This window comes from Microchirus variegatus, assembly GCF_963457635.1.
Source record: "Microchirus variegatus genome assembly, chromosome: 7".
NCBI lineage: Eukaryota > Metazoa > Chordata > Actinopteri > Pleuronectiformes > Soleidae > Microchirus > Microchirus variegatus.
In genome coordinates, this window is record NC_139808.1 from 18840218 (window position 1) to 18860554 (window position 20337).

The following is a 20337-nucleotide window of genomic DNA, read 5'->3' on the forward strand; positions in this document are numbered from 1 at the left end:
TTTGCTTCTAATAAAGCATCAAGAATATGAATTTCACCTCAGTCTACAATCTAAGCAAGGTATGGCCATTAGTCAACTTGGACCCAGCTTTACCTGGGTTCACTGAAGGTTATGTAATTATTCCTCGACAACAAATGTCGCCTGTGACACCAGAACAAGAACATTCCTGCATCTACAAAAGTGCTCTTCAGCTCAAAAAGGTCAAAGACATTTACCGGTATAGAGGAAACAATTATGTCCCCTCTAAACAAACAAACCAATGTAGTGAATCGAAATGCATTTTATTATCTGTGCTTGACCGAGTCATGACTGCTGTGGCTGAAACACGAGGGTCAGCAGATGCACCAGCTTGGCAACACTTCACGCTTCATTAAGACTTGAAACTGCAATGTTCTAGCTAAAGAGAGTGTGTGTAAGTGTGGACTCTATATGTGTCTTCACGAGGACCAAAGAAACGCATTAATCATAGGAAGCAAGGGGATTATGGGAAAGTGTGGACATTTTGGATGGTCTTCACAACTTTAAAGTTAAGACCTGGTTTAAGGTTTAGGGTTGAAGGTTAGGGAATGATTTATGTCTATGAGCATCCTTACGAAAGATGCTATACAGCTGTATAAGAAAGTGTGTTTTTGCGTGCGTGCGTGCCTGTGTGTGTGTGTACAGGTCATAGGCTACCTTTGAGAACAAAGACGAGATCCTTGAGGACAGCCAATTGTGTCCCCCTCTCTAGAGAAAGCACGGTCTAGTGGTTAATATTAGGGGGTAAATCAACTGGAATTGCAAGGTATGTGGTAATTTAGTTCGCAGCAATTATAGTTATGATATGATATATGATAAACACACAGGAAGTAAACATACGTTTATGGAATGTGCCAAAGTGGGACGGAATATGCATTAATTCAAATGTAAAGATTGAGCGCGTGTGTGTGTGTGTGTGTGTGTGTGTGTGTGTGTGTGTGTGTGTGTGTGTGTGTGTGTGTGTGTGTGTGTGTGTGCCAGAGACAGAATGGAGATGAGACCTCTTGGTCACACGGTGAAAAACGCTTCCTTAAAAATCAATTATGTAAATACAAAATTATGCAAACGACACATTTGAATAAATCTACATGTTTAGGGAGAAAGGATTTGGGTGAGTTTTTCTACTTGGAGACAGGAGAAGAGAGAGAGAGAATCATCGAGATGAGGAAAGAGCACTTACACGAGAATGTGGCAAGAGACAAACTGTCACGAGCAGGCACAGTCTGTGTTGTCAAACTGCTGATTTGGCTTTTTAATAAGGAAGAAGGGAGAAAATAAGAGTCAGTTAAAGGATGAAACAGTTGTAGTTGCATGCCAAACCACAGCTACATACCAGACAGTTAATATTGCCATTTCACATTTTAAGTATGACTTAAAACGTGTTTGATTACTGTGCTTTTGGTAAAGGTAAATGCAGATCAACATTAAACAAAGTCGAACTGCTTTCAAACCTGCAGTGATCTCTGGGTATTGGCCAGTGTTCCAATGCATGCTCACACTTTCCAGGTTTTATTTTTCATGAAAAATCAGGGAGCATTTTCTTTTCTTTTCTTTTTTAAAATTATTTTATTTCTTGAAGGCTCCGATCTCAGCCGCAGGTAATTGTCAGGAGCAAACTCACAGGCATCACAGGCATTTGCAGGTTTCTGCATCAATTGCCGCTTTTCCACTACATAGTACCGCCTCGCCTTGGCTCGGCACGGCTCGACTCCACACGGTTCGGTTGGTTTTCCCTTACAATAAAGTACCTCCTCAATGTGGCCGGGGTCATCACAGCACGGCTGCATGTGACACACTCGTCACTAGTGACTTGTAAAGCAGTTGTTTTCGATGTACTGAATCAGTTATTTAAAAAAAGATTAGTTCAGTACTTCCTGTATGACCAGAGCACAGACTCCGTCTGACACAATCTCTGAGCTGAAATACAGTGGCAGGATTTGTGAAGCCGCTCGCAATCGCAGGCTTTCACGTTTTCAGGATTTTTAAGTCTTTTTAACTGATCTACAGTTCAGCATTCTTTGCTTTGATTCTTGTGTCAGACTTCTGTCTCATGCTTCTTCCTGTGACGGCACCCTGACCAGTCAGTGGACGGCAGTCTGACGACGTCATTTATAGTATGGGCTCAGCTCGCTTGGAATCTCGCCTAAGCAGGTGCTAAAAAAGTACCAGGTACCAGGTACTATCGCTAATGGAAAAGTAAAATAACCGTGCCGTGCCGAGGCTAACACACACACACACACACACACACACACACACACACACACACACACACACACACACACACACACACACACACACACACACACACACACACACACACACACACACACACACACACACACACACAACACACACACACACACACACACACACACACACACAGATGCACCTGAACTCACACTTCAGCACACACACACACCATAAAAACACCAGAGGCATGAATTGGCTAGTCTAGCTCTTTGCTCATTAAATGCATGTGCTCATCTCATAGCTCAAGGAGGTGCAATGAATTAACACTTCATCATCAGCCTGCTTTCCCACCACAGACTGTCATGCAAGAAAAAAAAAAAAAACGACACTAAGAGGAGGATACAGCGGATGGAGATAGAGAGATGTCGTTTAAATGAGAGCAGTAGGTTTTGTCGAGAAGAGAGTGAAGGATGAGGAGAATTCAAACAGTAGTAGTCAGTGAGGAGGTACAATAACCACAGGCATTTTCAGTCTTCTCCTCTCATTTGCTCCAATTTTTACGACACTTAGCCCAAAATAGTCACATTCTGCAAAGTTTTACTTAGCCAACACGACTATAGACGGTAACAGTTTGGTCACAGCGGAGTCTGATTACGTCTTTCAACTTAAACCCACCCACAGCAGCCTGTCAGGGAAGCGTTCTCGCTTTGACCACCTGTGCAGTTACACTCGGCTGCACTCGGAAATGAACCGAAAACAACAGGGTTTAGAGTTTGCTTGAAAATCTTAAAACCAAGAGTACATTTTAAAAGCAACTTCCCAATTAAATAACATTTAGGTGGAATTCAAGGACCATGAGTGAATGCACAGCTTCAGTCAATAATAGTTTCTACCATCTTCACTTGAACATAAAGCAGGAGGAACCGAAATCATATTACAAAGAGTAGAGGTCAACAACACAATAGTGTGTTTTTCTATAGACAATGTCAATCTTTAGCAATCAGGACAATCAATAGCTAATATACTGTATGATGCAGGTACCTGCAGATCCAGATCTACTCGTGAGACTACCATATTATTAGTAGTAGTTCCCTCATCATTATTGTTAAATTAAAACACAGTATATTTTACGACTTATTTCATGCTACTGCTTGTATAGAGCTTGGGACTTCATGTGAATCAGTCCCTAAGAACCACGATGTTGGCAGCCAAAGATGCGGCAAAAATGAGCGGGACAGGTGCTGGATTCAACCTGTCAGAGTTTAACTTTCATTAGTCTTATTCCAGCGAGTCACTAAAGGTTTATATGAGCCTGGAGGGAAACAAATGATGCAATCTGGCTTTGTGACAAACATTAAACTCTGGAGTCTATTGGCTAAGAATAGCTTTGTTGCCACTGGAACAGGCATTGTAATGTAAATAATTGTGGAGTTAATGTTGCTATGCAGACTTGTATGTCAGTTAAACTGAGCCCATTGTATACAGACAGCTAACCACAAAATCCGTTTGCTTGTTAGTGACCATCTATCCGTCTTCTTCTGTTCAATGTGAGCATGTTTCATCGCACCTATCCACCATCTCCCTGGATCTGTGGGGATCCGGTAAATGCTCTCCTGTTAGCTCCTGTCTCCGACTGTTTTGGCATTCCCGGGCACAAGAGCCATCTAAAATTTTCACTTGATGAAAACAGACGGTGAAGAGACAAATTGTCTGAAATACTGTCTGATTTATGTATTGTCCTTAAATACGTCGAGGTGAACAGCATAGTATCCTGCCAGGAGGCTTTACCTGGGTTGTGCCACTCCATAATTGACACTGTAATAATTAGAATACTATTCTATCTTCAGAATTACTTTTTATCAAGTGTCTAACTCCACATATATACTCAATAAAAATATAAACGCACAAACTTGAAATTGTGAACAAAAATAGAATGTTTGCTCAGATTCTTGATGCATTCGTTTATGGAATTATTTATTTTCCTCAAACCCAGTAGCCCAGTGTCACTTGGCCACTCCTATTGACTACAATCTCAGATTGAGTATTTCAACTCACAAGAGTCATGGAGCATGGCAGAGTGGTGGTCAATATGTGTGACCAGTACACAGACACTCCTTATGGTCAGGTCAATAAAAGGGCACACCAAAATGTGGACTTTTGCCACAGATGTCACAAATCATGACGGAGCGTGCCATTGGCATGCTGAGTGCTGGGTTGAGAACCGAATGTGCATCATTCCAGGATCAGTCCAGGCCATGATCGACAACCTGGTGATGTCCATGTGTTGCCGGTGTAAAGGCCACATTATACTTCTCCGACTGCGTATGCGTTATCCGTCTGCGTCACCACGGAGACGCCTCGAGCATTTATACTTCTGCGTCGTGGTGACGGACACTCGCTGCAATTTCCCGCCCGATCAGTAGGGGTCGCTGCGCAAGGTTGTTGTGCTTCTGGCTACAGTGAGCAATGGCGTCCGAGAAAGAAAGAGAGAGAAAGACTGTTGTTGTTGAAAAAGTGGCCGTTTCTCACTTTTCTGTGTCACGGAACGCAGTTTTAAGATAATTTGAGGCGAGAAATTGGCCATTTAGAGTCTAAACATGTGCTGTGTGTGTTAAGATATGACGTATTTATAGTTCGGCAGCGGCGTTATCGGCGGGGATCAGCTCCGCCTCTGTCAGGACGCCCGGAGCGCACTGAGAGCCGGCACAGAGCAGCTTAGCTCGGCCTGTCCTGAGGACCAATCGCAGCTCTTGCCGTCTCCGTAGTCCCTTGACGGAGTGACGGACACTTAAAAAATATTCCGTGCACCCGGAGACGACGCAGAGGCTCTTCGACAGGTTCTGCGTCGACGCAGAGGACTCTGCGTAGCTACGCAGAGCACTTTACGCAGGAGTATAAATTGGGCTTAACGCTCTGCGTGAGACTAATGGTGGACACACACGTTATTGAAGTTTGTGAACTTGGATCATCGACCCCCATTGTGTTCTTCCTGCCATTACTCCAGGACTTTTGTTTTGAAATTGATCCTAATGCTCCCAAATTAAAATTATATTTTTGTTGGGTGTATGTAAAATAACATGAATAAGTGTCAGATGGTTATTAAAATGGCAAAAACTGACCTGATTAATTGACTGACCAACTGATCGGTCTACCCCTGACCAAGAGCAAGAGTAAACGGAGTAAACTTTTGCTTCAAAACAAATGCACAGGCTGGTTTGTCAGATCAGGCTGCTGCAGAAACATGGTGGCACAAGGTGGCCCATCATTTGAGCCCTTGCCTGAAGCACATACAAAGGCTAATTCCAAAGACAATATATTTATTCTAAACCAAAGGTTTTTATTTTGAAGTAGAGCTGAAACGATGCATCGATTACTAAATTAACTGTTTTGATAATCGATAATCGGTTTGAAGCTTTTTTCATGATCAAAACAAGATTTCTGATTGTTTTAGCTTCTTAAATGTGATTATTTACTAATCATTAAAACTGAATCATTTTGGTTTGTGGACAAAACAAAGACATTCAAGAACATCGTCATTTCCAGGTTTGACAAACACTGATCAAAGTTTTTTAACATTTTATGGACCAACCGATTCATCGAGAAAATAATCGACAGATTAATCGATTCCGAAAATAATAGTTAGTTGCAGCTCTATTTTGAAGTAATTACACATGTATACCAGCACACTTCTGAATAGTATATTCAATTTCTGCCAATAAATCCTGCTTAAAGTTACACACTGGACATTCAAATACAAATTGTTGTATAATAATATTAAAATGATCGCCAATATCACTAGAAAAATATGAGATACATGTACATGGCCCATGGATTCTGGGCCACATGGAGACTTAGTGGCTAGCACCGTTATCTCACAGCAAGAAGGTCGCCAGATTGAATCCCATTTGGGCTAAGGGTCTTTCTGTGTGGAGTTTGTGTGTTCTCCCTGTGTGTGCGTGGGTTTTCTCCACAGTTGGTCACTCTAAACCGTAAGTGTGAGTGTGAGAGTGAATAGTTGTTCATCTCTCTATGTTGTACCCTGCCTTTCACCCCGTGTAAGCTGGGATTGGTTCCAGCAACCAGCGACACTCACGTGGAGGATAAAGCAGGAGACAGTGAATGAATGTGTGACTCTACAGAATATTGTAAACTGCCTTCAATTGTCATGGCATTGAATGCAACTTAAAGAGACTCAACATTTGCAGGAAATGTTACACGGTTCAAAAACCTTTGGCCTGTACTTTGATTGTTCTGACATAAATCATCATTCCCCCTTCAGAAGAACGAGCAACAAGGAAACACGGCTGTTCCTCTGGATAATAAGTCTTGTCCAGCTGTCTCATTACATTACCACCGCTCTCTGAGGGGAGCGGTATTCCACTCCTACACATTTGTCCTTTGAACCGACAGGATTTATGCTCGCCTCCCCCTCCACACCTCCCACCCTCGTCGCTCTGTACTGATCAAAATCTCCTCAGCCTGTTAGCGCTCCGCTCGTCAGCAATTACCGCCGCTTGAGAAGATGGGAGAGTAGTGAACGTGCGTGCATGTGGGTGCGAGTGAGAGCAAGCACAAAGGGCTGAGATGCTTTAACATGCAGAAAAGATGTCAAGTCTGTGATTACACTAGCTGATAACAAGTAGTTAAGTCTTGTGTGAACTGCTTTTGTATTTTACATTGTCAATGTCTTTGAGAAACAAAATTCAGCGTTTATATCCGTGTGTGTGTGTGTGTGTCGGCACCTTCTCAATAAAGTCACACGAGGCGAACAAGCAGACTTCTTGGGCTCCTGTAGCCCAATGCTGGCTCTGTCTATGTTCCTCTGAGCTTTCGGGCCTGTACTACCAACATCTACCACAACATCTATCCTCGCAGGTGGGAAAGAGAAAATGCAGATATAAATTTTGTTTGAACACCTGTATGTTTACATGTACAACATACAGGATCCCCTGATCCGATTATGATCTTTTTACTGTTGTGCATCTGCCAATGCCAAGTCCGAATCAGACACTTATATTTGCCAAAATACAAGAGCTACACAGTACACCATTAAAAAAAATGGTTGCCGTCTGTAAATTGAAAAGAATATTTGTGATTGAAGTTTTGTGTGAAAGAAGGAAGAGCAGACTCTGCTGGTAGAGATAGAAGGAGGATGGGGCTGTAGCTACACCATGGCTGAGTTTGTGTAGAAATATGTTGTTCAACTGCTGAAAATGCTAAATATTTAACTTTTCACACATTTCTTTTCTGCATTAACATTGACAAGCGGTGTGGTAAACTCAAGTTAGTGTGTGTGTGTGTGTGTGTGTGTGTGTGTGTGTGTGTGTGTGTGTGTGTGTGTGTGTGTGTGTGTGTGTGTGTGTGTGTGCGTGCTCGTGTGAGGCATCAGATTAAAATATGACCAATTACATTAAACACATTTAATAATATTGAATATAGGAAATAAATGTCTCAATGATTTTGCACCATATAAAGCTGTACGGTCCACAGCTGAGCTACATTAAGAGCCTACTCCCTGGGCTCCAATCAGATACCAGGATCGGTACATCCCTAATTTCAATGTCAATTTTTATTTTACGCTGATATCCTGCGTGTAAACAAGCATCTCTCCTATGGGAACCAGTAAACATGGGATGATTATTATAGACGCTCAATAGATACACAAAGTTAAAGGACAATCGTCTTATTGTTCTTGGATTGACGGAATACCTCTATGCCAATGTGTCCATCTGCTGCTGCAAAGCAAACACTCAAAGCAGCTGAAGTGATCTGGACCGACAGACTGATGCAACCAGAGGCTGGTAGGATGTGGGTGGATATGATGTTATAATACCAACACTGTATTTGCTGTCAAATCATTGATTTGATGTCAAATTGGCCACAGCCTAATGTCTAAGAGCACAGAGACTTTATGTTGCCATGGAGAGGAAGTCAGTAATTCCACAATAATTAATTTTGAAGCATGAAACATAATGGCCAAAATATATATAAACATAACAACAATAATGGAACAACAGTAAGTCATGCTAGAGCAGAGCTAGAGCTATCTAGAGCAGAGAATTTTATTCATTCGGAGATGATCGACCAATGTCTCTTGGACTCAGACAGCAGGGAGGCCTGCTGGTTAGCGTGAAACATCTCGTAAGTGAAAGGCTAAATATTCAGTGCAAAACACATCATTTCCAGCCTTTCGTGAGACACTTCTCGGTGTTTCTAAGCAGCAGAAGCAGCAGCACAGCGGCAGAGGCAGTAGAGGAAAAATCATCAGAAGCAGCAGCAAAATTTCTGTTATTATGTGTGGCATCATCCACTGTGGTCTGAGTGTTTGTCATCTCAGGTCTGACTTTAATGAATGTTGGGCTTTTCACTCTCGTTTTCATCATCTTTCTTTTGGACAGTGTCAAATGCTTCGCTCTGAGTCATCACACACACACACACACACACACCCACACGTCCACAGAACAGGGATAGGGGGTTGAATAGAGAAAGATAAAAAAAAAAAAGAAGATGAGAGCCAGAGGAGGAGGAATAAATGCTGGGAGAACATGTTGCCCTTGGAGCACATGTTGCTGTGCAGACTATGCTCTTTATCATGGATCCCTGGTAAACCAAACACACTTCACCACTGCCATCTAGTGACTCTTTACGGGGCTACATCTCGTTTACCCTCTCATACCCTCAACATGCCAAGATTCAAAGGTTAAATTTCTGCCTGGCTGTAACATTTACAAGCAAACACAATATGACTGAACAACACGATTTCTTGTTAAATTGACAGACTGCGGTGTTTAAGGAAAGAGGAAGTGAAATATTTAACAAATATTTGGAATGATCAATGGCCTCTCGTCACACATTTAAGCAGAAACTTTGCAACTGCCTAGATTCTCATATCGAGATGTCATTTAACAACATATGTCAGCTGCTCTGTCAAAAATCTGTCACAGATTACATTTGCAAAGTAGAACCGATGACAGTCCTGAATGAGACGGACATATTGATATATGAAGTGTTGACATTTAGGAGGAGATAGTGATGAATAATCATATTATAACTTTAAAAAAAAGGAAACAGGGACACTACAGTTGAGTCAGCATTCTCTACTTAATATTAGTAATAATATGTTTCAGCATTTTGCTAGCAATGTATTGTGTAAAATTGTGACGTTGGTGAAAATACTTAAACCAGTGTCGGCAAATTAACATGAAGGATAAAGGTTTTGGTAGTCAGGAAAGAAATCAGGTCACAATTTGAATAAAACAATGAAATGTAAACTGTTTTTACTCACACTAAAAGGATATTACATTCAACATGCATTTTTAAGGAAACACAAAATTAATTGTTGCAAATGGGAAACTCAAGCAGTTGTGCTTTCTGATAGGGCTGCAATGATGAACTATCAACCATCAACTTTTTTTTTTTTTTTTTTTTTAAATAATTAAAACAATTTTTTGGATTTTTCACCTTCTTAAATGGGAATATTTCCTGGTTTCTTTGCTCCATCCATATTATTATTATTAAGAACCCCGCAGCTCAGCATGGGGAAATTTTATTCTGCAGTGAATTAGTGAACACACACAGCACACAGTGAGGTGGAGAACATGCTAACCCAGCGCAGTGAGCTGCCATGCAGCAGTGAGGGGGTTAGGTGCCTTGCTCAACAGCACTTCAGCTGCGGACTGGTCAGGGATTGAACTGGCTACCTTCCGGTCTCGAGCTCGAAGCCCTAACCACTAGGCCACAGCTGCCCCATAACGCATGTATATGGCCTATGGTGAAAACAAGACATTTGAGAACATCATAATTTCCAGGTTTTGGGAAACAACGATCAACATTTTATTATGAAGTATTCGTTTAATCAAGAAACTAATCGACATTCATCACTTGTGAAAATAATGAATTGTTCTTTCTAATCAACAAATCAACAATTGTGTCTCTGTGAGGATGGAAAGCATAGACTCACTTGCAAAAACCACACAGGTACAAAAAGTAGATTTTTTTCACCCATGCTCGCTATTGTCTTAGTATGTGTGTGTGTGTGTGTGTGTGTGTGTGTGTGTGTGTGAGAATGCTTGTGCATACTAATAGCAGGTTATTTGCGGCACAAATGTCACCTCTGAGGTAGAGAGACTATCGTCCGGGGGAAGAAAAGAAACAGGAGGTGTTAATGAGAATAGGAAAAAAATTGGCAGAGGTGGGGTGAGGGAGACACTAGGTGTTAACTTAACTTGCCGTCTCTTCCGTGTCTCCTCTCAACGTGCGACTGCTGAGCTTTAAATATAGTCTCTGAACAAGGTAGAGTGGCAGGTTGAAAATGTCTACTTGTGTGTGGAGTGAGAAGGTGGATGACACTGAGAAATGATGAACTATGGAGAAGAAGTGATAGCTGAGAAGAAAAAAGAAAAGGGTCACCACAGTAGAATAAATATAAAACTGTTGAGTACACATTACTTGGTGTGGGGGTTAAAGTCCAGTGTGTAAGAATTAGCCAACATCTCATAGTGAGACTGCAGATTGTTTCCCATCACCTCTTCATTTTCCAAGTGTGTCAGGTAACTACGGTGGCCTTCACATACCAGAAAGGAGGTCATATTTCTTTGTTAGAAAGGTAAGGTAAGGTTGCACTACTCGGCTCTACTTCACTCGGTTTGGTATCAGACACGTCATTTTCATAGTACCTCCTCAATGTGGACGGGGTCGTCATAGCATGGTTGCACGAAACTACCGTGACGTTGTTTTATTTGCGACACAAACGCACAAACTAGTGGCGGACAAAGCAGTTATTTTGGGTGTAACTGAATCAATAGAATTAAAGACTTGTTCAGCGAATCGTTCTAGTACTACATCTGACACAGTCACTGAAATACAGCTGAATGGGTTGTGATTCGGCTCACAGTCGCCAGCTTTCGTCAGTGCCGTCAATAAACACACCAGACATTTTCTTTGCTAAATGTTGTGGATTAGCAAATTTTTTCACGATTTTTAAGTCTTTTTTAATTGATCTCGGTTTGATTGTTGTGTCAGACGTTGCGCTCATGACTCTTCCAGTGACGACACTCTCTGACCAATCAGTGGACTGCAGTCTGTCGACATCACATTTTTGATATCGGCTCAGCTGGCTTGCAACCTCGCCAGAGCAAGTACCAGGTACTATCCCTAATGAAAAAGCAAAACAACCGAGTAGTCGAGTTGAGTCGTGCTCGAACTGTATAATGGGAAAGTGCTCAGTCTGGATGATGGCAGAAGATGGCGACCTCTGTAGGCCCCTGACTGAACTAGATATAAATTATACTCAATTAAATTATATAATATAATATAAATAAGTATGTTTATTGAAAATAAATATACTTAATTTCAAGGATTATATACAGTACATTTGATTATGCATATGCATGGGAGGTGTATTCAATTCCAGCCAATTTTAGCCTCCTAAATGTTACACACTGAAGAGTGAAAGTTTCTGTGTCCTCACCTTAAATGACACATACCAGTGTGATTTTGTGACGATGAAGAGGTCAATTTTCCTTAAAAAAAAAAACAATCACTCAAGATACAGTGGTAAGAATTGCTTTATATTGTTAAGATGGAACTGAAAACTTGTGAATTGCAAATATAAAAAGTGATAAAAATGCTTACCTATTGATCGTCTGTGAACATGTATAAATATTTTAACATACAGTTTATGAAGCACATCCCAAACTAAAAAAGGGGGAATGGCCGAGTTATTCATGAACCAAGTTTTAGGAACAAACACTATCAGGTGCAGCACAATTAAACAGAGTTTTGATATGAAAATATGCAAGATGCTATAATAATATCGTATTAATTGATCCATTTATGGATCTTGGAAGCAGAAATGCCCCTCTAATAGCAAACACATTCCTCTGCTTTAAAATAGCCAGTTTAATTCACAGGTACACACACTCACACATGAACATACTGTATACACACATAAACAGTCCCAGTGGTGTTGGTTGGCACTGAGACAGGAGTAAAATGGCTAATGCGAACGCTCCTGACAGGAGGCCTGAGGCAGTGTGTGGAGCAGCTCAGCTCTCTGACAGGTGTTGCCTCCCCCACCTTCCTCACCCCTCGTCACCCGAACACTAACACACAGGCTGCATGCTGGGCGAGCCAAAAGTGCACGTGGGGAAATAACACTCGCAATATATGTGCTTGTGTATTTTCATAGCAAAAACCGCAGTGACTGTGTGCATGTGTGTATTTGTCTTCTCCTCTGGGAAATAAAGCAGCTACCAAACGACTCAAAGCATTTTAAGGTGGAAGAGAAGAGGGAACGAGAGGGGGTGAAGAGACTTTTCCTATAAGTTTCCAGCTGTGTCACTGGTGTTGGATGCAAGGTTGATGGAAAATGCAAAGAGGAAGAGGAAGCCCACCTGCTAAGCAGAGAGATTTGATAGTGGAGGAGCTTTTGAAACAGATTTGCTCTGCAAGCAGATTTCCAAGTCCTTTCAATCTTCTCGAAAAGTCGAAGCAACTCAGCAAAAAAAAAAAAAAAAAGAGTATAAAAACCGAGCACATCTTTTAAATCTTAGAAGTGAGTCCTTGGCGCTGTACACACAAAAACGAGTTCAGGAGAATCTGCTAAAGTTTTTGTTTTTACATGTCAGCTTTTATCCATAGAGAACTAGCGTTTTGGAGCAATGAAATGCTATTTTTGGAAAACTGGTCCAAGAGTGGGAGAAATCGTATATACAACCAATACGCTATCATCATCGTCCTCTTTTGGAGAAGCTTTGGTCTATTCACTTTATGATAACTTTACATTTTATTTCCTTAAGCCCCCTTGTTATTATACTAATTCAAATAAAGTTTTATTTTTTAAAAAGTTCATGCTCCATCTCTGTTTTTGGTGCATTTCTGGATCAGTGTTACAGTTTTTGGTGGGTTTTGTGTTGATGAGGACATCTCTTGAATCAATGCAGTGTTAAAGAAAACTTTATTCTAAGACTGTAATTGGGAAAGTTCTGTTTCCATGTGGAGAAGACCCCAGAAGGTTTCAGGTCTTTTTTGTCTTGATAAGTATGTGTGAAATGTCAGACGGCAGACAAATCTCGCTGGGGAACAATGAACGTGTTATACAGGTGAGGTGACACTCAAGAAGGACAGGTGAGAAAGGAGAGGAGGTGGAAAAGGAACAGTTACAGCTGCTGGGGAGGTGTGAGTTACAGACACACACAGGTTAGGCAGCTATTCTTAGGACTTACATTCATTTGGAAAGCCTAGACAAAGTGTTATTTATTAACCTTAATCGTAACCTTAAACTAACCAGAATTCAAATCTTAGCCGTAGACTTAACCAGTTCCTCAGATCTGACGTTCTGCCTCATTAGGACCAGATTTTGGTCTACATGAGGACTCCTGATCCTGACTAGGTCAGTGCTATGGCCAGAAAAGGTCCTTAACAGGCAAAAAATACACACAAGTGCACATAGTCTTGTACAGCATCCTTAACATAAGCCTGACCTAAACCCAAGTCTTAACCCGCAAAAAGCCCAAAAAGGACCAACCAAAATGACATTATTATTTCTAGAGCGCTTTTCTAGACACCCAAAGCGCTTTACAAATTGGCCATTATTAATTAACACATTCTCACTGGTGGTGGTAAGCTACGTGTAGCCACAGCTGCTCTGGAGTAGACTGACCGAAGCGTGGCTGCCAATGTGCGCCAAACCACCATTCATACATCGCATGTTTTTTTGAACTGTGGGAGGAAGCCGGAGAACATGCAAACTCCTTGCAGTAAGGCTCTTGTTCCAACTGGGGCTCGAAGTTGTTCCAACCAGGGTTTGAACCCAGGGACTCGGGCCTTCTTGCTGCAAAGGCGAGAGTGCAAACCACTACACCAACCGTGGGCCTGGTCCTTGCAGAGACAGATTTGAATGAAAATGTGACCTCACAGGTTACACATCACATGCATCTAGTTTTTTATTCTGCCATGTGAAAGACCAACACCAAACGAAACTCTGAGCTTCCTTTTAAAGCGACAAAAATGTAGGATTTCAACCTCAAAACAATGTCTCCGCGATTCTTTTGATGGTACATCAACTTATAACAGAGTGAATATCACCTCTGTCAAAGCCTGAGCAGGTCTGTATTGCCTGCAATGGTATGATGTACAGTAACTTTATTGGCCGCACAAAAAAAACAAAGAGGGTTCAGGAGAAAAAACTGATTATAAATAAACATTTTACACTTACTGGTCCAACAGTGGACGCCCTCGTTCCTGTATCACTCCTCCTCTTTCATCTCATGCCAGCTAGTAGAAGTATTCTTAATCTGTCAGTGGTTCAGCTTGCCAAGAGTCAGGCCGTGTTATTGAAGTCATCTCATACATCTTCATGAATAAAGTGATTCAAACAATAACCACACAATTAGCAATGCGTTATATAAGCCAGGTCTAAAACATAAGCTACGCAAACCAAAGTTGTAACAAGCAAGACCATTTACCAACTGTAGGGGGACCCCTAGAGCAAGACCTACTTTTTTGTGTTACATTAATCCCACATGCAGCTTAAACCTGTTACACACAAGAGTAAAGGAGTAGAAAAGTCGAAAAAACAAGACCCAGAGGAGAGAGAATACTGTTCCATTTCTCATTGTAATCATTAAATGTTTGGAGCCATATCAGTGTTTGCCTGCCAGTGTTCATTATAGCAGGCTGGCACACACAAAACAAAACACTGCAGAACAATTCAGTTGGAGAGAAGTGAGAGAGAAAAGAAGAAAGAAGAAGCCCCTTTTTACACACTCTGTTAGAAGCGAGAAAGTTTATTCCACTTCATTCTGTGTTAACGATACCAGCATGTAACAGGGAGAGACTCTCACACCTCAGATTATGTAGAGCCCTCATTCCATCTGGAAGTCACATGCTGAGCTGGTATTTGTGGAATCTTGTTCAGTTCAAATCAAACAAGCGAAGCCTGTATATACAGGGGGGCTTTAATTGTTTTTAAAGCGGACCTAGACCGGAAGTTCCAATTAACGCTGTTTTTTAGTGTGTATCTGCGTCATTACCTTGTTTAAGAAGCCCTGAAGGTTCAAAACAGTTCGGCCACTGCTGAGAACGCTGTTTTTTTGTAATCTCGGGCTCAGCGAGATCTCTGAAAAAACCCGGTCCGGTTACGTAAACACCGGTTCTCCTGAACAGCAGATCGTCCTGCTCCGGGCACTAGTCCGGGCACATCCGGTTGTGTACATTGAACTGCAGAAGAAGAATAACGTCCGTTGTGGAGGTGTTTCACGAGCGTCAGTGTCTTCTGACTCTGGGTCTGACTCCGGGTCAAAGTCATAAAAGGGACTGCGGTGGGGAGTCTTGACAAAACAATTTTTTAACATTGTTAAAGGGACACAATGTGTAGTATTTATGGGTTTATATGACCCAAAATCCACTTTTGTGTACATATGATATGCTCCTGCACTGTCTAGTCACTGTATACTATTCTTTGTTTAATTTTCATAGTGTTTAGACAAGCGCGAGAGAACAAATCAAGCGTCGCTTTACTTGTAGCGGAAGTCCCGCCTCCACTCTCTCCGCTTCGTCTGCTACGGCCGCGGTAGCTCGCCCTCTCCCTCGCCTCACGAACCTCATCTGCCGACACGGAGAAAGACGACGAGGACGACATTTGACCAGCTGAGGATACCATAGCGCTCAGGGAAGGGAGGGGGTGAGCAGAGGAGCAATTTGTTGTTGTAAATTTTAGCCTCTCCTCTAGATGTCACTATAAACTACTTACGTCACCTTTAAAACAATGTTTTGATAATGAGTAGCAGTGCATCCACCGTACCAGAGGGGGGAGCTGCACTTCTGAGAGCGGGTGTGCTGAATATGTCGCTTCCGGGTACTGGCCAATCACAAGACAGTTTGATGATCACTGCAGCTTCGTTTCAGAAGAGCTAAATTACTTTAAAGTGAATGACAAGTAAAACTCTAGGAAAGATTCAGACACTAAATACACTCTGCACTGAGATTGCATGCTGTGAAAGTAGCAAAAGTGGAGTTGGACACGTCCTAATGCACCGACACCACACACACTCACTTGAGACCATGTGCTATACTCTAGATTGTTTTAGGGCCCTGAGACCAAAGTGTACAGAATCAGTAATTTCTCAATTTTCTATCGACATCCTGAAGACATTATCAACAGCTGCTGTCACACGTCTTTCACTCCCACACTCTGCAATGTCATGTCACTCATTATCAGTCAGAATTCAGAATTTGACAAGACTCTGTCAACAAGTAGAGCTGTCAGCTGGCGTATGTGCAGACAAGGATCAATGCAGTCACTGTACACACACACACACGCACACACACAGACTGGCAGAGTTAATCAGACTGCAGATATGACACCTGTGTAAGTGTAAAAAAAAATGCAGACAGCCTTTTTCATCCAATAGGTGATGGCATTTAAATACATACATATATATATATATATATATATATTATACGTATATATATTTAAATATGTATGTTCATACATATATACATATACACATACAAATATATATATGTATGTTGTATCATATATACATTCAAAGTATCCTAATGACACTTGCAATAAATTGTCTGTTTTTATATATATTTTTACAAAAATGTCTGGTTGGTAGAGGGTGATATTGTCATACACGCAAGCCAAGAAATTGTAGAATTAAAAAAATGTAGTAATTGAAACAAAAAAGAAGAATATTGGTATGGATGAAACTAACAGAATACAATGTTATTGGTAGATAAATAGATTTATACTGTATTGAAGCCATGTTTTCAATCATTCTGCAATAAGAGGTAAAATAAACTTGGTGGAAGTGCACAGAAAAAGGTCTACACTTTACAGCTTTGACCCTTGGTGAGGGCGCTGTGTTTGTTTACTCACCAATAACTTGGCCTTTTCTTGCTCTTCGTGGACTTTCCCTCTCTCTACGATGAGTTTGGGCATGAGCTCATCGACACCTGTGGTTGCAGCCGCCTCTCTCTCCTTCTGAGCCAGTCTGGACAAACGCTCCTGCACAAAAGCCTGCTGACGCTCAAAGCTAAAGCAGGGAAGGGCAAGAAGTGTTTGAACATTAGCCGATACAAACGCACAATCAAAATGTACATAATGTAAGATAAAATAAAATAATATAAACACATCTGTGTCCTTGACATTATGGGCACCTACTCTTTTCGCAGTTCTTCCTGTATTTCTGTAGGCGAAGTTCCGGTTGGATTCGGAGCTGTAATTGAAATGGGAGGAAAATCAAAACAATTAGAAATTTAAAAAAGCTTTCATGGACAGATCCAACAAATGAAAAGTGGTGTTGAGGGTTTAGTTCTGACCAATCACATCCCCTGCCAAAAGGATCTGTATTAAGTTGATTAAGAACCAAGTTCCTGTGAAATTGACTTGTGATGCTCGTATGGTTAAGGTGTAAGATTTAGACACATTTATTGGCGTAGCTGCAGCTTAATATCCCTCACCTCATCTCTCCTTTGTGTTGGAGAACCTGTGTAGCATTCAGTGAGCATCAAAACTCAAGAGAATTTGGTACAAATATAAACAGTTCTTTCTGGGATAACAAAAACAACAATGCATTCAATGATTGTACACTTATATAAAGAAGGGTAATCATCCTAGCTTTAATTTCTGCCTACTGAAAACAATTTCACCTAAAGTTTACACACTGGACCTTTAAAAAGTGTATAGTGCGTGTGCTGTCCATGCAATCTATAAAATTATTCTTATCTATGATTTTAAGTTCTCGTGAACTCATCTGGCACTGTAGTGTAATAAATCCTTGATTATGCATTATCCATGATTACAAAGGATGTATAAATGCAGCTCGGTGTACCTAATAAAGTGATATATGAGTGGGATGACACAGCAGGTTTGTAAATAATAACAAAAAGGACAGATCTGTGAGTGTGGAACGTACTCGCTGGTGGTTTGTTGCCATCTGTTGGAGATGTCGAGGACTTCTCACTGTCGGACTTCCGATGTTCCCTCATCCAGCGGAGCACATCCTCTGAGAGCTGCACAGGAGTGTGGGAATAAACACACGCACATAAACACACACACACACACACACACACATACATAATGTACAAGGCGTGTGGTGTGTGTCCAGATCAGGACAGATGTGTGACTGCCTTTGCAAAGCAGCAGAATAGAAGCCCACAAGCGACACAAGAGGTGGCCCGACTTCGCTGACATTTGAAAACCTACTGGACAGCCCACTGTGGGGACAGGACATACATTAACTTGTTTTTATGGTCAAAAACCTCCTCGTTGCTGTAAATGAGCCAAAAGAAATCTCTCCTCACTGAAGCTCTCGTCAGTCATGCTGTTTCAGACTGAAATCTCACCCTCAGAAGAGAGACTGTGTTGTGATTGGCCAGCCAATGAGAGCTTTCCCAACTGTCTTGGGATTGGCCAATACCCGGAAGTGACGAAATTAGCTCTCATAAGCACAGCGCCCCCTCTGGAACGGTGGATGCACTGCTACTCATTATCAAAACATTGTTTTAACAATGTTTAAAAATAGCTCAGTCAGGACTCCACGCCGCAGTCCCTTTTATGACTTTGACCCGGAGTCAGAGTCAGAAGACACTGTCGCTCATGAAACACCTCCACAACGGACATTCTTCTTCTTCTTCTTCTTCTTCTTCTGCAGTTCAATGTACGCAACCGGATGCACACGGACTAGTGCCCGGAGCAGGAGGATCCGCTGTTCAGGAGAACCGATGTTTACGTAACCAGAGCGGGTTTTTTTCAGAGATCTCGATGAGCCAGAGATTACAACACAACACAGTGTTCTCAGCAGTGGCTGAACTGTTTGTTTCGAACCTTCAGGGCTTCATAAACGAGGTAATGGCGCAGATACACACCAAAAAAACAGCCTTAGTTGCTACTTCCGTTCTATGGGAGCTTTAAGGAATCTCTGGTTCTCTGACACATGAGTGATGTAGTGAGACACAGAAACAAATTTTGAATGAGAACGGTTGGAATATGGACCTAGAGTTGTCCTTTCAGAAAGCTTGACAGGTTCACCTGAGGAGTGTGCTAATGGTGCATTCCAGTTGTAGTCAGCAGTGGAAAACACTCAAGTTGAAAACACCAACAAATGATTCCAAGATGGCTGCCACTTGCATAAGTCTGGTAGGGTTGCGACAATGACAGTATTTGTAGAAAGAAGTTACACACTGGAGCTAATGTGAAACATCAATATATCTCTGTAAAAGACAGCTTAATAGCATGCTTACTTTGTGTTTACTTCGCCTATTATTGTACGCCTCAGGGAAGTTTATGATAACGGACTGTTGCTCCATTTCAGAGCAATACCACTGGAAATCATGGGGGCAGTACAGAGTCAATAAGGGCATTAGAAATAGTTGCAGCAAAATAACCTCTTCCAATGGTCCCCATGTTTGTTCATTCATGCAACTTGGTGCTTGGCACTGCCCTCTAGAGGACGTATTGTGTAATACCAACGTGGAGGTATAAGGGTAGTGAGAGAGATACCGTTTATGACGTAAAACGGACGAAAATGGAGTGTTAATTGGCCTTAGCATGGGTGCCCACTGCCCACCTGTCTACTGACCTCAGGCAGCGAGGACACGGCACTGGAGAGAGAGAGAGAGCGGCCGGGTATGTGTGACCGTGTGTGACCGGAGTTCGTCTGAGGACATGGGAACTCTCCTGTCCTGTCAAGCCCGCGCCAGCCATAACCGCTATTAGCTTCAGCGTTAACAATTCAAACTTTGGCTTCACACTATGCGATACGTTCAGTTATTATACACATGTATCTACCTTCACTCCTTCAATAACTGTGACCTTCATGTCTTCGTCCAGTCCGAACGACACTCTCCGTGTCGTGCTTTCGTGTGCTCCCATCTCCCCCCGGCTGTGCGCGGCTGCACACACCTGATTTATGACCAGATAAAAACAATAAAAACACCGCTGTCACAGAACGACACACACATGGATGACGGAGCGGCAGGAAGCGCCGCCAGTGGGACTGGTGTTTCTGAAGACTCCAATAAAGGTCACTGTCGGCGCGGCAGTGTCCTCAAAGCGGATTGGCTGGATGAAAAAGCTCCGAGCCAATGGGTGAAGGCGGTGCAGCTCTGTGGACTCAG

At 41.9% G+C, this 20337-nt stretch overlaps 1 protein-coding gene across 2 annotated transcripts in view; it reads right to left on the reverse strand.

The window, feature by feature from the left end:
• Positions 1 to 20221, reverse strand: part of chchd6b (coiled-coil-helix-coiled-coil-helix domain containing 6b) — an 80882-nt gene extending 60661 nt beyond the window's left edge. For both annotated transcript variants that reach the window (XM_083891878.1, XM_083891877.1), the window contains exons 1-4: positions 20009 to 20221; positions 18135 to 18231; positions 17381 to 17435; positions 17096 to 17252 (exon numbers count right to left, since the gene is read on the reverse strand). In XM_083891878.1, the coding sequence (XP_083748004.1) occupies positions 17096 to 17252; positions 17381 to 17435; positions 18135 to 18231; positions 20009 to 20092 (393 nt within the window). In that variant the 5' untranslated portion in view covers positions 20093 to 20221. The remainder of the gene's footprint in view (positions 1 to 17095; positions 17253 to 17380; positions 17436 to 18134; positions 18232 to 20008) is intronic.
• Between the last annotated feature and the right edge of the window lie 116 nt (positions 20222 to 20337).